Consider the following 21261-nt stretch of genomic DNA (forward strand, 5'->3'; position numbering starts at 1 on the left):
TTACAGCCAGGAAAAACGACAGCATTCCGTCTCAATCTGCCGCCACATATATGTGAGAGATCCATATGCCTGCCTGCAGTGATCCGTCCGTCTTTTTCCAAACGTCAGGAATTGTTGTCCACCGCATCTCCTGAAAAATAAACTGAAAATATTTTTTTCCCAACCTATGTCCCATAGAGAGAATGGTGTAAATTCTCCAACTTATGCAGGCTATGGAGTTCAGCAGTCAGCGCATCCATTTTCGCCTCAGCATTCATGTAACAACAGTGGCACAAATATCAGCATGCAATGCAGGGTCCACATATTACATTAGCGAAAGCACAACCAAATTGAGAATGCGTTCAAATGCGGAACGGGAAATTCAGTAAGTATCCCTTATGATCATGGAAACAACGACCTTTCTAAAATTGTTATTATTGCCACATGAGAGTAGTCCTCACAAATGTCCATGTAAAATGTAAATGTTTGTACAGGTGTAGGTTTTGCTAAGAAAAATACTGCAAAAGATTTAGGTGCTTCTACTGAAATAATGTACACAAACAGAAAATTAAATATCTGCTGGCTGATAAAATTTCGTTCTAAGTAAGGAACGCAAATGCAAAACAAACTTTAAATCCCGTCAGAAACTGGAAGCGTAAATTTGCACATACATACCAGCTTGCTTGCCGCCGAGTCGTAGCCACCATACTAGTCATCAGAAAAACCAAAATTCCAAACCTCTTCATAGCTGACTTTGACTAGAAGATGGCTTGGAAACATGTCGATGGCACTCCTCAAGTCAGACTCCGCACTTGTCTTGTCGGACTCTGAAGCACGGTGGCAGCAGATTTTTGCAGTCAGCTCTTCAAGTGCTAACAATTGCTCGAGGCCGGCAGGTGCAGCCCCAATCTGCTCCGACCCATGCACATTGAATTTTAGCTTCAGCCTTTGGAGCCTGGGCATTGCTCTGGCCTGGAAGGTCAAGTACAAAGCGCTACTTAATATTCCCTCCGTTTCTAAATATAAGTCTTTGCAGAGATTTCACTATGAACCACATACAGATGTATGTAGATGTATTTTAGAGTATAGATTCACATATTTTGCTCCGTATGTGGACCATAGTGGAATCTCTCCAAAAACTTATATTTAGGAACGGAGGGAGTAGAAGCTTAAAACTCTTTAGAGCAGGGAATGCTCCTCTCTCGATGGAAATCACTTTGTTTGTGGCTTTTCCGGTCTCTACATCAAGGTGAGTGAGGGCAGGCAGCTCAGCAAGGATTCCAACACCATCAGTTAGCAGCTCAGCAACTTTGAACTTCAACTGGCAGAGGTTATGGAGCTCCCGCATCCAGCTAGGGACCCTGGAAAACCAGCACCTCCATTGCATGATAATCAATGAAAAAAATAGCGCGCTACAAAATATAGCGAGGCCCTTCTTCAGATGCCACACAAGTTATAGCACGCTAATAGCGTGCTATATTTCAAAATAGCGTTTGCAAAAAATGCAAAATATATCCAGAAATAAAGTATTTCAGCAACTAAATTTTGACGAGCAACACATGCAAAGGGCCAAATCCAAGGCATAAAAAAGGAATGCCTGTTATCCTATCGTGGCACAATAGATAACACAGGCTTCAGTTTAGTACACAGTATAATTACAGAGAGTACAGAGTATAAACAAAGCTTCAGTTCAATAAAGAGTATAACACAAGCTAAACTTTACAAAGAGAAGAAAGAATCAAAATATATACTATACTCCCTACATGTTTTCCGCTGTGTACAATTACAAATTCAGAACAAATTTGTAGCTTGACAACTCAGCTACACACAAATACACAGTTACTTAGTCAAAACCATAAACTAGGGATGAGAACTAGCGTTGGGTCCTTGTCATGTGAGAGTATGAGAAAGAGAGGGAGAAGGGTGTTGTCGAGGGGTGGTTTTGGCCTTTCAGGCCTGCTGAGCTGTGGTTATCTTATTTTTGCATCATGTGCATGCTACAACGTTACAAGTTACAACGTTATAGCGAGGCGTAGCGCGGTAATCACGTAAATAGCGCTGTAGCGGCCGAATTTGCCTAAACGTAGCGTCGCCTTCCCTAATACGCTATAACCGTGCTATAACGGCGAAATAGCGTGCTATTTTTTTCGTTGATGATAATTCTCTCAAGGCGGTAGCGAGTTGGGGGAGGAGACAATGGCATGAAGCCATCTATGCAGCCGATGAGATCGACAAACAGATTCTCTAGGTGACACAGGTTTCCCAGAGAAGAGCATAGAGCATCCATGCGTCTCTCCCAGTCATCCTTACGAAAGCTGCACGTGAGAAATAGAAATTTCAGATTGGTAAGCTCTCCAAGGCCCCTGATATTATCTAGCTTGTACAACGCAAAATCAAATCCAAATAGATGCCGTAGGGATTTCATATTGCCAATCCCATCAGGTAGTCTCGTCCAAGCTTTCAGAAACATCAAACGGGGAGATGAATTATATCTGACGGAACCCTGTCACAACTAAACAGCTCAAGTGTCTCCAAGTGTTGAAGCACTCCAATCTTTGTTGGTAGCTGGTATGAACAGCCATCACTAATGCATAAATATCTCAGCTGATAAAGGTTACACAGTCCAGTGAGGTCGACTTTAGCATCATCGAGGTCAATATGAACAACTCGGAGGAACTTGAACTCTGACAAAGGAGGTGTAATCTGAGAGCTCCCAAAGAACATAACCGACCGAACCTGTGACATACTAGTATTTGTCGATACTATTTCTCGGCCATTACTTGCACCATCCAAGCGGATAGACAGCCGACGGACCTTGCATTGCAGTCTTGTAAAGGCATGTGGGTCATCCACTATAGTGAGAAAATTCTCCTGTGCTGACTTAATCAAGATAAGATCAAGCAACATATCATGAACCTTGCATTTTGTCACCGACCCTCTCTTATCGAATTCTATAGGTTGAATAAGGCTTCTATTCACAAGCTCATTGAAATAATTTCTTGCAACCTTCTCCACATCTTGTCCATTTTCTATACTGATGAAACCTTCAGCCATCCACTGGCGTTCCAGATTAGACCTCTCTATTTGGTAGTCCTCCGGATACATACCAATATACAACAAGCATGTCTTCAGATAAGGAGGAAGATCTTTGTAGCTGAGGTTTAAGATTTGCCTCATCCCGTCAAGCATGTGATTGCTTTCCGAGCCCATAGAATCTTGTACATATTCCCACCTTTCCTTTTGGTTGCAATCTTTATTTGCTAGCATACCAGATATACTAATAACTGCAAGAGGTAAACCACCACATTTTTTGAGAATTTCAACCGAAATATCTCTAAGCTGGGGAGGGCAAGCTTCTTTCGAGCCAAATACCCTACTGAAAAACAGCCTTGTTGAGTCTTCGTTGGTGAGGGGCTTCATTTGTAAAATGCAATCACGGGAGCAACATGTCATAGCCACGTCTTGCTTTCTACTACTCTGCTAGCAAGATCATTTTTACTAAAAACACATTTAATAATATTCCATGCTGATATATCCCATATATCATCAATTACCGAAAAAGGCTTTCGCCCCGCTTTATAAATAAAGCAAACTGCCACAAGACATACAACCATAACAGGTCCACACACACACACCACCCAAGTACCACAACAAAGTATTAAGGTTCTGCTGAGGGCACAGCTCAACAAGCCCAGAAGAAAGAGAAAAAACAAAGCCTGCCCAGTGCAGGCGATCTAGTCAGGCTCCGGCGGAGGCGGCGGCGGCGGGGGCGACAGGCGGACGGCCATCGAGCGGAGATCGGCGATGAAGGCAGAGATGGCGTCCCGATCCAGGGGGCGGCTAAGCGGCCGCCAAAGCTGCAAGAAACCCGAGAATTTGTAGAGAGCATCAGTAGCGCGACGAAGAGGAGTACGCTGGATCACTAGCTTATTGCGAACGGTCCAAAGCGTCCAGGAAAGGACCCCAACCTCGAGCCACCTAATGTGGCGAGAGGACGAAGGGGACAATTGGAGTTCAGCAAATAAGTCCGGGAAATTGGTGTGGCACCAACTCCCACCGACAATCTCACGAAAGCAGCTCCAGAGGAACCGGGCGGAGACGCAGGCGAAGAAGATGTGGTTGGAGTCCTCGGGAACAGCACAGAGGGGGCAGATACCAGTGCCCGAGCCATTACGCTTGCGGACCTCCACACCGGACGGGATCCGTCCACGGATCCACTGCCACATGAAGATGCGAATCTTCAGGGGGACGCGGACGGACCACACCATCGATAGGGGAAGGGGAGCGGAGGAGGGGGCAATGGCCAAGTATAGCGATTTGGTAGAGAACTGGCCCGACGGCTCCAGGTGCCAGCGCACAAGATCCTGATCCCCATCCACCACCGGCTCATGCAGAGCAACGCAGTCAAGCAACTCACGCCAGGCGGCGGATTCCGCCGGCCCAAATGGCCGACGGAAAGCGAGGCGCCGTAAGTCAAGAAGGGCCCTATCAACAGAGATCATGGGGTCGACAACGATAGAGAAGAGGGTGGGGAAGCGGGCCGCGAAGGGAGAGTCGCCGGCCCAGCGATCAAACCAGAAGAGCATCGAGAGGCCGGACCCCACCGAGATAGAGGTACCAATGCGGAGCACCGGAAGAAGCTGGACGAGGGACTACCAGAACTGAGAACCTCCCGATTTCTGGCAGAAGGCAAGGGGTTGACCACGCAGGTACTTATTCCGGATAATGTCCAGCCAGAGGCCACCATGACCGTGCGTGATACGCCACAGCCACCGGGATAGAAGGGCAATATTCATCCGTTTAGAGCACATGATGCCCAATCCACCCTGCTCCCTGGGCTTGCAGATGTCAGGCCAGCTGACCATGTGATACTTCTGCTTGCCATGCTCGCCAGCCCAGTAGAATCGGGACTGGATTTTGGCGATCTCCTTATGGAGAGATTCATGGAGGCTGTAGAAACTCATAAGAAACAAGAGGAGGCTGGAGAGGGAGGAGTTGATAAGGATAGTCCGGGCTGCCTTGGAAAGCCACCTCCCCTGCCAGGGCTCGCATCTGGTCTGGAGCTTGGTCACGGAGGGGCGTAGGTCTGCGACAGAGAGGCGCGAGTCACTAATGGGCGTCCCAAGGTAGGTAGTGGGGAAAGAGCCCAGGCGGCAATTAAGTCTGTTGGCAATGGCCACAGACTCAGCGGGGGAATATCCCATCACCATAACATCGCTCTTATCGAAGTTGATCTTGAGGCCCGACATCTGTTGGAAGCAAAGAAGGAGGAACTTGAGGTTGGTGATGTCCATCTCCGAGCCTTCGACCATGATGATCGTGTCGTCAGCATACTGGAGGATGGAGATTCCCGAGCCCCCAGAGAGGTGGGGGGTAATACCTCGGATGTGGCCCGCGGCTTTAGCCTTATCGAGAATGGAGGCCAAAGCGTCCACGACCAGATTGAAGAGGAACGGGGAGAAGGGGTCGCCTTGGCGCACCCCACATAGGGTAGGGAAGAAGGGACCGATCTCGCCGTTGATGCTGACCGCCGTGCGACCGCAAGAGACCATTTGCATGACTCTCGTGATCCACCGGTCGTCAAAGCCCTTCCGAAGAAGGACTTCCCTAAGGAAGGACCAGCTAACCGTATCATAGGCTTTGTGAAAATCGATCTTCAGAAAGACCGCCTTCAGGCGCTTGACCCGGACCTCATGAAGAACCTCATGAAGCACCAGGACACCATCCAGGATGTATCGACCCTTAATGAAGGCTGATTGGTTAGGGTGGGTAATCCAATCTGCAAGCAGGGTCACCCTATTGGCGTACCCCTTGGCCAGGATCCGGAAGATCACGTTAATGACCGTAATCGGGCGGAACTGGCGGATGTCAGTCGCCCCAGGGACCTTGGGGATGAGGGAGATGGTCCCGAAGTTGAGGCGGCCTAGGTCAATAGATCCCACGAAGAATTCATCAAAGATGGCCATGATCTCTGGTTTAATCACGTTCCAGATGGTCCGGAAGACCGTCCGGGCCCGGAGCAGAGGAGGAGTTCATACCCTTGATGGCCTCCCAGACCTCCTGCTCAGAGAAGGGGGCCGTCAGGGACGCGTTCTCTGCGTCAGAGGCAAGTTGGGCGCCGGCCCAACAATCAGGGGCGAGGGAGATGCCGCTCCGAGGAGCGGGAGAGAAGAGGGAACGATAGAAGCCGTCGACATGGGAGCGGATGTCCCGGGGGTCCTGGAGGAGGGTTACCCCATCCCAAAGGCAGGGAATGGTGTTGCGTCTACGGCGCCCATTAGAAATCGCCTGGAAGTAAGCCGTATTCGCGTCACCCTTCAGGACCCAACGCTGAGCGCCCCGAAGGTGCCAATAGGCTTCCTCATCGGTGTAAATCACAGAGAGCTGGTCTTCGAGGTCATAGCGGGAGAGCCACTCGTCTAGGAAGAGACCCACCGCGTCAGCCCGAAAGTCGAGGGCCTGGATCGCGGTGAGCAACGCCTTCTTACGCTCCCTGGCGTCACGGCCCAGGTTGGCCCCCCAGCCATTCATAAATTGCCGGCCACGCTTCGCACAGAAGTGCCACGCGTCAATAGCAGAAGGGGGGCGAGGGTGGGGGTGGGCCCGAGCCTCGATCCACCAAGCACAGACGGCGTCGGTAAACTCGGCCTGGGAAAGCCAGAAGGTCTCAAACCGGAACCGAAGGGGGATCGGCGGACGCTCGTCCACGGAGGAGAGGAGCAAGGGGACGTGGTCGGAACCAATCCGGGTGATGGCGCGAAGAGAGGCTAGGGGGCATCGGAGGTCCCATTCCGGGGAAACTAGGACCCTGTCCAAGACGGACAGGGTCGGGGAGGCTTGTCGGTTGGTCCAAGTAAAATGGGCCCCAACCCGATCAATCTCCCGGAGGGCGAGGTCGGCAATGAAGTCGTTAAACATGTCCATCCGGGCAAAGCAAACATTGCCATTGTTCTTGTCCTCCGCAACGCGCAGCAGGTTGAAGTCGCCCCCGACAACCACGGGGAGGGAGGCGGCCGAGATTTTCTGGTGGAGCTCCTCCAAGAAGGAGGCCGACCTACTATGATCGGCCGGTCCATAGACAATGATGATCTCCCACTTGAAGTTGAGCGACCTCTCGAAAAGCTCCATGCTGACGAAGAATTCGCCCCTATCCATGCTGCCCACCTCAAAGGTGGCATCCTTCACACCTAAAAGGATGCCACCCGAGTGGCCCGCGCTCCCACTAGAAGGGAGCCAGTGCCACGCAAAGAGGTGAGAGCTCAGTCGGTCAAGCTCAGGGAGCGCAAAATCGCGACACATGGTCTCTTGCACAGCCACGATGTCGATGTGCTCATCTCGCATGTATTCCACTAACTGGCGGCGGCGGCCATCATGGCCGAAGCCGCGGATGTTCCAGAAGAGGGCCCGCATTAAGGAGCCATTGGGGTGCTGCTTGACCCCAGAACACAGGAAGCGCTAAGCGCACGAAGGGCCGCCGTGCGGGAGCGGGTGCGTCCCCGAATCTCCGGCACGGCCATCGAGGGAGGAGGGGCCGTCGGCTGCGGCCGAGGCGGAGAGGAAGATCCCCCAGATGTAGAGGTGGCTGGGGGAACGAGGAGGGCCGCCCGGGCCTCCGCAAGTTTCCCATCGAGAACCTCACGGGCTCTGATGGCCGCGATCTGGGCGAGAGGGGGGCCAACTTCCCCTCGAAAAATGATCGCGGAGTAGGAGGCCACTTTGGCGAGATGACCCGGCGGAACAGACTCAAGCGCAGAGAAAGAACAAGACGAAGCAGAGGGGGGAATGGAGGGCGTACCTGGCTCCAGGTTACGGGCGGCAGCGCGGAGCTCCGCCCGCTCGGGGATGGGCAGCGCCGGGCTGCCCTCAGGGTGGGCAGCGTCCAACCGAGCACTCCGGCGGGAGGCCACCACTGGGGAGGAGGCCGACCGACTACGACGGGAGTAGGCGGCAGACCGGGGAGGGGGGGGCTGGGCCGCCAGAGGCGTGATGATCCGGGCCGCCCCCGCCCCAGGAGACGACGGAGGGGAGGGCAGCAGTCCCGACCCAGCACAGCCGAGGAAGATCTGGGCCGGGGGTGATGGTGCGGCCAGAGGGGGAGGAGGCGCACTGGGGGCCGGAGAGCAGGCCTCCGAGGGAGCCCGTGGAGACGACGGGGCCGGAGGAACGTCAGGCTGTGGGGAGGAGACGGCGACGGGGGGAGGCGAAGCCGGAGTGGGGGGGACAACCACAGGAGGCGTCCCCCCACCCGCGGGCGCCGCCGAAGAGTCGAAGAGCAGGCCGCCGAGCAGGCCGACCGGGGCCAGCACAGGTGGCGGGGACGAGGTGGGGGAGCGCGGGGAGGAGGCCGGGCCGACCACCAGGCCCACATTGGAGATGTCGCTCCCCTCGGATGGCGACACGTCAGAGATCGGCGGGCCATCCACCGGGGGGCGAGAGGTGGCCTGGCGGCCCTTGCCCCCCGCAGACGGAGGGGGGGCGAGGGGGATGGGGAGCGGGAGTCCTCGGACGCCCCCTCCTCATCCGAGCGGTGAGAACGGGAGCGGTGGCGGCCGTGGTAGTCTCCGCCGGCCCCCGGGTTGTCACCAGGGGGGGCGACATCGAGGAAGCGGGGACGCCCAACGTGGTTGGGAGGCTCGGGGGCGATCCTGAGGTCGAAGCCCTGGTCGTTGAAGAAGACCCGGACCGAAGTGCGCAGCTTGGAGGAGTCGAGGCACTTGACCTTGACCTGCACCTCCTCCTCCTTGCGCAATGAGAGCTCGTCGACCACCACCACCTTGCCCAAGAGGCGAGACATCTGGCGGATGACGAGCTCGGACCGCGCAATATCAGGGAGACCGGAGATGAGGATCCAGGCGGTGTCGAGGACAGCCACGGCCTGAGCGTCGAGTACTGGCTTGGATATCTCGACAACCAGCTGGTTGAGCGCGAGAGTGATCCGGCCACTACGCGTCGCGTAGCCGAAGCTGACGGAGTCGGGGAAGACGACGGAGAAGATGTGACCGGCTGTGGGGGTGACCACCCAGTCCCACTGGTGGCGGTAGAGGTGGTTGAACTCAGCCTCGATCATCTCTGGGGACGCCACCCCATCAACGACCGTGACAATCGCCAGAAGGGAGGGCGACGGAGGAGGGGCGTCCGGGACCTCGAGGTGGAAGAAGCCCAACCCCTCGATCCCATGCCCATACATCATGAGCTCCGAAACCACCAGTCTATCCGGGCACAGAATGGCAGGGTGGCCGGGATCCTTGCAGAGGTAGCAGCACTTGGGGTTGACGCAAGCAACCTGAGAATGCCCCCTCACCCCACAGTTGAAGCATGGGGGGCGAGGGAGATCGGAGACGGGGCCCGGAGCGGAGGAGGCTCCCGGACCCGCGGGGGGTGGCACGGCCGGAGTGAGGCGGACACCCCGGCGCCTCTTCTTCTTGGCAGGCCCAGGACGGCCGCGGGAGGTGCCACCACCATGAGCCGGAGCTGGGGCCGCAGCCCCAGTGGAGGCCGCGTGCGGAGGGACGTAGCGGCGAGTGTCCGGGATGGGGAGGATACCGTCCCGCGGGCGAGGCGAGCCGACCCGGGCCAGACGGGAGGGGGACGGGGAGCGTTCCCGACGACGGGACGGCGACGGGGAGCGCCGGCGGGCACGCCAGTCCCCCGACGACGCCCGCGGCGACCGGGACCGCGCCCGGTCATCACGGCGGGAGGGGGAACGGCGGCCGTCCCGAAGCTCCCGAAGCTCGCGCCGGAGCTCCTCCTCCCGCCGGAGGGAGCCGGGGGAGGGGCGGGACGAGTCGCGCAGGAGGGGGGGGGTCTCCCGCCTTCCGCTTCGCCCGGGAGCCGGGTCATTCCACTCCCGCGGCATGGCCGACCGCGGCGCGGCGGCGGCCAGGAGGGACGGGGCGAGGGGAGCGGGCGGGGAAGGGGGAGCTGGCCGGCCGGACGATGGAGGGGGAGCGGTAGGGGGCGCCGGAGGAGCGAGGCGAGGGATGGAGGTGGGCAGGGGAGCGGGACGGGGAAGGGGAGAGGAGGCGGCGACGCACAGGGACGGGGGCAGAGGGAGACCACGGGGAGGCCAAATCGAGCAGATGCCCCCTCCGCTGGGCCTAGGGCACGGGGTTGGTCCACCCAGATTGGGCCGGCCTGCGAGGGAAGGGGGGGGCGACCCGCGGTGGGCCGCGCAGGGGCCACCGGGCGCGATGGGCCGGAGCCCAGCAGCCCAGCAAGCCCCGCCGGGTGGCCTTTGTCGCGGGGGAGAGCGGGGGTGGAGGGGAAAACCCTACCGGAAGCGGCCAGCGGCGCCGCCGCCGGCGCCGGACCGGCGAGGGCAGCGGGAGGGGGCCGGGCGACCCGGGCCGTCTGCACATGGAGCCCGGAGGAGCCGAAATGCGCTATGAACGGCCGGTACGGCGCCGGGCGTGGCGATGGAACCGGGAGGAGGGGAGGGAGGGAGAGGGACAGCGGGGGGGAAGGAGGAGCCGGCGGCCGGGCCCTCATCACCGGCCGGCGCCAGGAGGAGCGGGCGGGGCCCCGATCGGCGTGCCCGGCCACGCCCCAAGCCAGCACGCGGCGGCGGCGGAGAGCCTACCGGCCAAGGCCACACCTTGGGGGGCGGCACCCGAGCCGGGCTCCGATGCGCCGAGGGGGCCGGCGGCGGCGCCCGCCTGCCGGGAGCAGAGCCCCTCACGTGGGGGGCTGAGCTAGCCAGCCGGCGGGGCAGGACGGGCCGGCGGGAGGAGCGGGGGGTGGAGGGAGCCGGGGGAGAGGGGGAGGGGGAACGGCGCGTCCTCCGCGCAGTCGGCCCACCGGAAGGGAGCCGCCGGGGCGACCGGCGCGGAGGGCGGCGACGGGGCCGCGACTGGAGAGGCCGGCGGGGAGGGGGCGGGGAGGGGCACCGGCGGCGCGGAGGCAGAGGCGGCGGAGGGGCCCGCGAAGGCGCCAGTGGAGTCGCCCATCGCCCAAGCCCATATCATCAATTATGATCAAGTATCTGCCAAACATTCAACATAATGTTAGGTTAAGTAGCAGAAATCTATCAAATTTACATAGTAAAAGATGAAGCCATTCGCCCTACTAGTGGCTATAGCCACGTCTCCTTTTATTCGCATATGAACAGTGCGCGCGTTACTGTAGCGACAAGGCAGTGGATAAGGTCATGAGCGCTCCTTTCCTCTCGCTTGCTTCCTCCCGCAGCGACCAAACCTAACCCGTGCCCCCCCCCCCCCCCCCCGCCTCCTCTCCTGCCGCCGCCACCTCCTCCCCGCAACCCCCGCCTCCTCCCCTGGCGCCGCCGCCTCCTGGGCCTCGCGCCCTCGCCCTCACCGGCTCCCCACGACCCCGCCTCCAGCCCAATCCCCCCACAGGCTTCCTCTTTCCCTCCACTCCCCCGACGCCGCCACTTGTGCTTGGCAGAAGGAGTGGCTGCGATGATGGCAGATGCGTGAGGAGGACGAGGAGGAGGCCGTGGTCATGGCGGCGCGACGGATATCGTGTTCGGTCGGCGCAGTTGGTCGAGGCAGAGGTGCCAGCGCTCGGGGTCGCAGTCGAGCTGGGCGTGAGGAGAGGGAGGAGTAGCATCTTCCCGTGCTCTCCTATCGTTGCCCTACCATCTTCCACTGATCTAATTCGACCTGCAGGTCCTCCAACATCATCAACGGCTAAACCTAGCCGCTCGAACTGCTGGTGTGCGGCGTCGCCATGGACACGGGCGCGGCGCCTGCACCTACGACTGTTTCCTCCGACGACTTCCGCGTTGCCTACGAGGCATTCACCTCCTGGTACGCGCCCCCTCACCCGGGCACACCTCTGCTTGAGGTTGCTAGCGTTTGTGGTTTCCCCTTCCAAGTATGTAAAAAGCTGTGGAACCTTTCGATCCAATAGTCGATTGTAGAATAGCTTATCTACAGAAGCATGTGAGGGATTAGAAATTTTGCACAGGCTTGGAATCCCGAACTATCTTGATCTAACTGAGAGTAATTTCATAGGATGGACTCTTTGGCGATGGAGAGCTCAGGATTCATCACCCCCAACTGAATCCACCGTGCTATCGTAGGTTCCCTCCTCCTGGTCTTGCATTGCCCCAACATTTCCCATTGTCTTGCACTTTGTTTGATTTGTTGATTTTGCTATCCTATAGTTCTGAATGGGTCCCCAGCCCAGGCAAAACCAATCTTAGTGGAATCATGTAGATCAAAAGATTTTGCTATGTCAGTATAATTCTATGAATTATATATTTCTTCCTGGAGAGTAACCTGTGTAATCATTGAAAGCAGCCTCAGCTTCGTGTTTATGGTCTATCAGCTTCGTGTTTATGGTCTCTCAGCTTCGTGTGTATGGTGCGGCTGCGTGGAAGCCGGTGACAAGTACAACCACTCTCTACTCACCTCTAATATGTATGAAGCCGGTGACAGGTACAGCCTCTCTCTACTCACCTCTAATATATATGGGTTAACTCCCTCGAGAAAAGGAGTCTTTGCAAGGTCAGCCAGTACTCCGCTTCAGATTCAGTAATATGCAGAAATATATGCCATCTTTTTCAATAGTCTGCTCGCCTCCTCTACATTAAAAGGTGTTTTGTTCTATTTTTTTTCACTGTTTATGTTGATGGACGACAGAGCAAACTCTGTGATTTAAATAATCATCAACCACATGTCAATCATTTCAAATAAACATTCTTTTTTTTGTACCGAAGATGTGAAATAGCTGCTTGGTGGAGGTGCCAGGATTTATGAATTAGGCTATCTGATGGTGACGGTGCTTATATTTTATAGTTTTACCTTCTTATGCCCTTCGGAATTAACATGCATCAATGAAAAAATGAATTTTTTTAAGTTTACAATTTTGTTTATGTACATGCCTTATTTAAACCACCTGCATATGTGAAGGCATCGCTCGCGCCTGACGTTTTTGACCGCCCGATCGATTCACCACAGATGGCGATGGCACAGACCAGGAATGCGTCGGCGGTGGCGCTACCTTGACAAGGAGGAAGACACTCTGCGACATCATCAACCTGAGGCGGTAGCGGCCAACACGAGGGGCAGCAGGACGGGTTGACGTGTGTGGACGGCGTGGATGGGATCGCGCAGTTGGTCAAGGCAAGATTTCCCTTTCCCCTTCCTCGATCTGCTATGTCCTCGCTTCTTTGAGCATGTGTTGATGTGCAGGCTCACCTTTGCAGGTCTTGCTCGCCGCCGTTGGATGTAAGCAGAGGCCTTGCCGTGGTCGAGGTCTCCTAGGCAGGTTTATCTGCTTTGAGATGTGCCATAGTTTGAGAGGTAAGCTCTGGTGATTCAATTTTTTTGGCCGTCTAGGCATCTTTGTTACATGGAATTAGGTATCTTAGATAAAGAACTACTATCAAATAAAATATGCATATGAGTTTCCATATCTCTTGGTTATTTATATATGTGTTACATATTATTCCTAACCAATTACTTAGTATTACTTAGAGTGTGTTTGTTTGGGCTACAATTTCAATGCCTACAGCTGAAGGAGCGACTGTAGCTGCAGAGAGGCTTCAGAGCATGATAACATTGTTTATGAGAAAAATCCACGACGGACTGATAACCTACTTCTTCTAGGAAGTATCTACTGTAAGTTTATGACTTGGTGCTAGCTGAAGCTTGCATTTTCTACCAAAACTGCTATTAACAAAAGAACTCTAGCGACCCAGGATTTTATCCTTAACTGCTATTAAACTCACAAGAGGGAGCATTTTAATAACAAAAGAACTCTATCCATGCTTTCTGATATACTGTGTATATGCGTGATGTACTAGCAGTTCCTATTTTTTGACTATTGCGTACCAGAAAAATGAATTGGTAATGTCTGTATAAATATGATGTATTGAATTATGTTATGAGAGGGATTTGTTCATTTCAAAACTAAGGAAGTTGTCAGTTCAAAAAAATACTAAGGAAGTTGGATGAGCTTAAAGCGCCTATTCAGAAGTTAACTGAACTTTTCTAATTGTATTTTAAATCCACAAGAGGGTAAAATCAATGCTCTTTCCCAGATCATCTAAATCAGATGGATGGGCTCCAAACTCCCAGTGCCGTTTGTCGTTTTTGTGTTATAACTTTTTACTTGATTGCCTTTGGACATATGGTACTATGGAGAGGTGACATTAGCACAATTGATGGTTGTTTGTCCTCCCCTATCAACCACATCTGCTGACTCTATATGTTGATATATCAACAAAACAAGATATCATTGTTTTATGGAGTTAACAGATTATTGAAGATTTTTGCTGCCATGGAATTGTGAGTTTGTGACTATACATTCTTGTCCTACATGTGAGTTGAAGATATATTGTCTCTGTATGTGAATATAAATATCCAGGTATGTAAGCAAGTCCTAACATTTATTTACATATTTATCAATGAAATGCATCCAAGCAAGTCACATCTTACATACAATTGCCCACTTATAGGTAAATTTGATGATTCATAAATTAACCGGTTGGAGATCGGTAGGCAGTCAAGTGTATTGATAACTGGAGTTTAGAGCTCAAAATCCTTCTAACTTCTCTACTAACTGTATTTTCTTGACAGCTTCCAGAGAAGAACAAATACTGTTAGTCATTCTCTGGCATGTATAATACAATACTAGAGATGTGAATGGATGTAGTTCATTTAGTAGAGTATTAGTAGATGATGATTTCTTTTCTTCAGAGTCAACTGGTGTATATGCTGATATGTTTAGTCTGTTCCAAAATTAATTTGTAAAGTAGCCTGAACAATTGTACAGTCTCTCTGTGTATCAGTACTTTGTTTTTGGGCAACTTGAAGAAATCAGTTTCTCATGACATGTGAAAATGAGTTTATTTACCTTAACTGTTGCTTTTATTAGTTAAGAAAGATGTTTGTGAGATAGTCATCACAGTGAAGCTTGGCGAAGGGACTTCTGGTGAGGCCTACAAGGCTGGAAGCACTGCATGTAAAGTGGTACCCTCTCATGGATACTCATTTGTCAACTAATAGATGGCCATACTAGAGGCACATGCAGCGCGCACACAAGGACCCTAACAGGTTGTAAATGTGTACGTGGACAATCTTTAAATACCTAGATTATTATTATTTAAATACCTGGATGATTATTCCACATAAACAGAGTCATTGTCATTTTAACACAAGAAGCAAGCAGTGTCCCGTAACACAGATAGCTAATGTTTGTGTTGAGTAGCAAAATTCATTCATTAGTCATGGGGCATCAAGAAGAGCAAACACCAATGCTGTGAGACATACCTGTTCCATTAACCATGCAGAAAGTAGTAAAGCCTTTCACCTTGGCAAGGCACTGTGATCCATGGCCTAGCTCAAGCATGCCATAGCTCCCTGTATAATGCGTCGCTAGAACTCCCTGCACAAAGGATTTATTATGTGAACGAGGCATACAATTCAAGGGGCCTTTCACCTTAATTTATAGTGGTAGGTTTTAGCAGCTGATCATGAGTTAATTTAACCAGCATTACTGTATCTAAACGGGTACTACATGCAGGGATCAGGGATCCACCACTTGCCTGACGTGCTAGCACCAATTTACAATATAACCATAAGATTTTATTTCTCAAAATATAGGAGCTTCATGGACTACAGCACCCTGTTCCATTTCATCAATGAACCAAGAGTTTTACAGCGGGTAGGAAGCCAGGGTTCCCACAACCATAAGAAGTGAAGATAAAACACATTGTGATTATTCAACACAGAATTTGAGAATTTGAGGTGCACCAAATCGAGCATTTTTCCCCACTAAACAGGTTGGAATTTGCAAACATCCAAAAGGAAAGGAAAAGATAATGTATCAACCAAACTATCAAAACTACTAGAAATTCTCTATGCCCTTTTGGATTTCATCAAGGCATAACAAAAGTGCCAAACAATCAACCTAGACAACGATATTACTAAAAGTTATTTAGTGCTAGAAAACAATGCCGGGTCTCCTTGAATTATACCCAAGTCCACATCTCTACTTCTTTAGTATCCACCCAGGAACTCATTACTCTCCAGGGAAGCTCAATTCAAGTAGAACAAGCCAAGGAAACGCACAACAACCCCAAACAGCAATAGCAAAGCAAAGGAACCGAACTTGAGGCACCCGAGGCGCTGGAATTCGCCATCTTTGCCGCCCAGTCCAAATGACTCCCGGCCAGAACTAATGAGTGTGGGTTGATATGCTCGCCCCATGCGCGCCTCCACGGATCTTGCCCCACTCCACGGCCATGGCAACGGCCGGGACGGAGCACACATGACACTACGACAGCGATTCCTGTATGTTGTCATTCAATCAACCGACAAGCTATGATGTCATAAAATATTTCTAAACCAACATGTGAATACCTCGCGCCTTCATCCTCCCATCTTCCTCTCTGCATTTGTTTTCTCTCTTGACTTCAACACCATTTCTCTATTTGTTAGGTAGGCTGAAGGGAAACCTCCTTCTTGCCACTATACTCTCAATCAACATGGATACAACACGGGCTATTATCGACTTGAGAGCGTCTATCCTCCGTAGGCTACCTTTGTCAAGACCATTCCCGATTCAAGTGGCCAGAAAAAGTTCACTTTGCCCAAAAATAAGAAGCAACTAGATTTATGTTGAGAGGGCATTTGGGGCGAGCCTATCTAACTTCCAGACCAGAATCCAGCCATATTTGATGAGTTCTATGTACGAGCAGTAGAGACTTGAGTGTCTGAATATTCTCTCAATACTTGGCTCCCTCTCGCCCTTTGCGCCATTGGCGCAACGGGTCATCTAGTAATGTATAAAGGTCGAACTAGAAAAACTTAACTTTGTTCATTCAAATATTAGTTGTGATTGAATAACAAAATAGATCTTTACTTAGATCATGGTTCTTGGTAAAGTAAATTTCTGGAAGCATCATAATATCTAGAAATGAAAACTATTTAACACGTTTTGTTTAAGAAATGTTCTTCACCCATAAGAAATGTAGCAACCAATTAGAAGTATAAAACTAAGTTGATAATCTGGTACAAAGTTTATTAAAAGCAACTAACTAATGCATTTTAAACAATATTTCTTCTTTGTGTTTCTTAGGTCATCTAATGATTTCCTCCCATGTTTTAAATATTTAGACTAAATTATGCATATACACTACAAATGTATCTTTGAGAAATCCTATTATTGGACACAATAACAAATCTCAATACATGAAGCAAGAACTTGTACCTCTTAGTTTGGAGATGTTCTCTGAGCATTTCGATAAGACGTGACTCACAAGTGTGAATAGATGTCTCTGTGCCAAGTTTGGATAGTAAAGGATGGAGAAGTTTTTGAATGTCAGGCTTTTGAGACACCGTCACGAGCGCATGAGTGTCAAATTCTCCCTTGACTCTACGGTATACCTCATTGGCAAGTGTTGTTTTTCCCAGACTTCCAAATCCCACAATTGATACCGCCTTCAACTTCTTCTCCTCATCCATTAACCAACTGACAAGCTCATTCGCTGGCCCTTCTATACCCACAAGGTCAGCCACTTCTGTATAGAGTGCAGTGGATCGTAGATCAATGTCAACATCACTTGATGGGGGTATACGAAGCGCATACCTTCTATGACGTTCACTTGCCTCTAGCACAAGTTTTTGACCTCTTCAATTTGTCCAGCAATCCAATGACGAGCCCTCAAAGTTTTGAGGCGTCGAACAGTATTGCTAACAAGCCCAGTAGTTTTACCATTCTCACCAATGCTTTGCATGAAGTCATCGATGATGTCCTCAATGTCATAGGACATCTCCCTCACCGAGTCTCTCCACCTCTTAGTTTGTGAATCTAGCTCTTCAAGATCTGAAAGCCCATCAAGAGCATCCTTCATGTAGGCAAGCTCATTGCTAATGAACCTCACTTCTTTTCGCAGGTTCTTCAGCCTTGCAAACTCCTTTCCCATGAGGGTTGTCAGCTTACCCAACAAAGAGTTCATCACACCAGTAGAAGCACTCACCATTATTCCAGCCATCTCTTGATGAACAGCTTATCTTGGCCCCAGGTTAACTATACTCCTGCAGAATGGGAATTGGATGGATCAGAACTTCAGAATAGTTTTCTTCCTAGATGACCCTCATTGGGACTCCAGACAACTTCCGAGATGCCGATAGCTAGCTAGCATGATAACCAGAGGGAATGAAGATACCAACCAATCCAACAGAAAGCAATGCAGTTTGATGATTTGGAAGCAATTTCACAGCAAATGAGCTTGAGTTTGGAGAGATTTAGTTACCTGAAATTTGCAGCGTGTGCTTGGGCTGTTCCATGGCCAAAGCGAGAAGCACCGAATGCCGGCTGGTTCACCAGTCGATCAAGATCTGGTCTGTGAGAAAAATGGAATAGCTCGCACCTACTGGTTATGGAGAAGATGACATTGAATTGCAGCTGCAAGTGAGGTAGACGAAAGAAAGTGCATAACTTAACAAGATACCGGCCCTCTGCAATAATGGAGTCTAAAAAATTAAGCATGTGCAATACTTAACCTAACACGAGACACGCGTTCCAACAGGTCTCTCTCACAGGACGGGCCTGCACTGAACTTACCCTACAGAGTTGGTTCCCAGTTGCTTTCCAGTTTATACTTTCTTTTTTCCTTGCGAGCTACTAATCGAGACTGGATCACCTCTACGTTCACGCTAGGGCCAACAACTGGCAGGATATTATTAACTGTAGTTGTCCTCTAGATTCACCCTGCCTAGTGTTAACGAGGCTGCATGCATGCAGTTCATAGTTAATTAACTTCAATTAATCATCTAGATCCACGCCAAACCCAACCACAGAAAATAGTCATACACATTTCCATGTGCAAGCCAGTGAAGACTTGGCCATGCACATGTCTACAGATCATAATGTCAGAGCTTTCGCTCTGCATTGTTTCAATATTTCCGAAAGAGCTTCGAAATCTCACCAGAGAGAATGCATATGTAGATTGGCGGCCAGGTTTTCCTTTCACTCATGAAATGACACCCTTGCTGCTCCTCACTAGCTTCTACCGAAAAATTCTTGGTTTTGTTAGGACTGGTAGCAAGAAACTGATGAGGCTGGGCATGCGCTGCAGCTAACTCTGAAACTTGGTGGGCTTTCTTCCTTCCATTTGTACACGCACCTCCCTGTGTAAGTATACACACACTACTATATCAATATAATACTTGCAAGTCCTGCAGCGCTTTGTAGAAAAGTTCTCATCAGCTAATCCGTAATACTAATATGATGAGTTGACCAAGATGGCGTATCAATACCAGAATGCTGATTATCCCTAGAGATTAAGGTGCAGATTTGCACACATGAGACATAAACTTATTGACGGATATTTGTTTGGGCTAGCTCGAATTGCTGATCCATGTGTCATACTGGCAGGGCATGTATCTCCCAGGAACTGTACAATACGGCAGGTTAACCATCACCGGTAACTGTCAGGAAAGCTTTCCATGCCAGTCCTTCCAGGAATAATAGCTCTCCCTGGATAAGGATCTGTGTGAAGTAATGCCTCAGGAAACCTCACAGGAAAAGTTTTATGACGGTTTTCACTACCTTAATCCGGCGCAGCTTTACACCATCATGAAAGAAATAAGGATTCTGCTAATGTATAAGCTCCTTCGCCTAACGGCAATCTTTCTTAACATATGGGTCAACTCTAACACATGACATCAGGGCATACGTACGTCTCAAAACACAAATTAAACAAGGGGTCAGGTACCAAGACTTGCTATCCTATGCCAAGTCCTTCTGTTATAGCCAGCCAACTCTACCATTACTCCACTATTACCCCTAACTGTACATACAAAACAAAAGCAACTTGTTTAGGATGCCTAAAACAAATGCCAGCTGCAAGCATCTATGTCCTACCCACTACTAGCACAGATAAAAATATGGCTCTAAACTAATGAGCAACTTGATTAACTTATCCAGGGTCTAACTGTTCCATTATATATCTTCACAACATTCAAAATTTTGATATATAATGTAATGACACACAAATGACGCGACGACAACGATGAACCAGGAAGCTGCGTTCTGTCTCAGCAAAAGCTAGCTTGTGAACACCTATACACCGATCCACAAACATCAACAAGTCCCTGGGAGCTCACCTCCACTCAAACAAATACGGACTATCAGGAAGGAGGATCGTGACCCGAGCTAGGTAAGGCTCACTTTGTTCGCCCAGCATCTTTTTCCAGACAAGAGAAACGTTTTTTCCTTTTTGCGACGAAGACATGAGAAAAGGTCGATCAGCATCTCCGCATTTGCATTGGCATATTTCATTCAAACAATCAAGTCTTTTCAGGACCGATCAGGAGAGTTGTATGCCAATGGTATCGATGAAGCAGAGCAGAGGAGAGAAGGAGGACATCCGCACCTTGGGAACAGCATTGCATCGCGGCCGCCGGGGCAATGCCGTGGAAGAAGAGGCGCACGCATGGGAGCACGCACGCGGCATAATCGTGGTTAGCAGCGTGCGCGCGCGCGCGGTCCAGGAGAAGAGATGGCGTCTCACGGCGCGGCTGGCATTCCGTCGAACAGCTGCCGCGCGCCGCGGTGTGGATGTGGACGCGGCTGGCGGGGAGCCGGCCCGGCGAGCGCCGCGTCGGGATGGCTTGGAGCGGGGCCCCATGGTTGGTGGAGAGGACAAGGCCCGCTGGACCGGATGGGTCGGCCGCGAGCGAGAACGGAACGGCAGATTCCGGCGCGGCCGGCCGATTGAAGGGGATCATTTTGTTCGCTACCTGCAGTTGAACCGGTCGGTGTCCCACGCTGGCCGGCCACGGAGCCGACGATGGACGTCAAAACGAGAATTTGATTATGTGGCACCTACGTGTACGCCATATCATGTGATGTGGCAGCTACGTGTATGCCATATCATCACTATTTTTACTTGTTCCCAAAAATTGCGAGATAAGAAAAAATACAACCTCTCACAAAACCATATTCTCGAGTTTTTTTTTGATATTTCATAATTTTTGGCATCATAATGTTTTATGATAAATACTGTGACTTCTCCTCAACAACACCCCCATGATGCAGGTACAACAATTGTGTCGTTTCACATTGGAATTTGCATTTACAAGCCTTAGGGCATCTTCAGTGACGTTCATCAAACAGACACCCTCAAATGTCCACAAACATCTGCCCGCCCAAAAAATTTCATAAAATGCCTAAATCTAATCGTTCGTGTCAGATGTGAGGTTAGTGACTACCGTGCCAGAGCCGTTGGCCTCATTGTCATTGGCGGCTGGAGCGAACCAGCGGGAGCTGCCGATGTGTGCCTCTTTGCCATCCTCGTCATGTTGC

At 51.1% G+C, this 21261-nt stretch overlaps 1 protein-coding gene and 1 pseudogene across 1 annotated transcript; both read right to left on the minus strand.

The window, feature by feature from the left end:
- On the minus strand, positions 1-18581 carry LOC123090345 (disease resistance protein RGA5-like; annotated as a pseudogene).
- A 259-nt stretch (positions 18582-18840) lies between these two features.
- LOC123089586 (uncharacterized) lies at positions 18841-20715 on the minus strand. The gene is made up of 2 exons (XM_044511226.1): positions 20330-20715; positions 18841-19082 (listed from the first exon to the last, which is right to left on the minus strand). Exons 1-2 carry the CDS (start codon positions 20682-20684, stop codon positions 18985-18987), a joined length of 453 nt encoding a protein of 150 aa, XP_044367161.1. The 5' UTR covers positions 20685-20715; the 3' UTR covers positions 18841-18984.
- Positions 20716-21261: the final 546 nt, after the last annotated feature.

This window comes from Triticum aestivum, chromosome 4B (assembly GCF_018294505.1).
Source record: "Triticum aestivum cultivar Chinese Spring chromosome 4B, IWGSC CS RefSeq v2.1, whole genome shotgun sequence".
Classification (NCBI taxonomy): Eukaryota; Viridiplantae; Streptophyta; class Magnoliopsida; order Poales; family Poaceae; genus Triticum; species Triticum aestivum.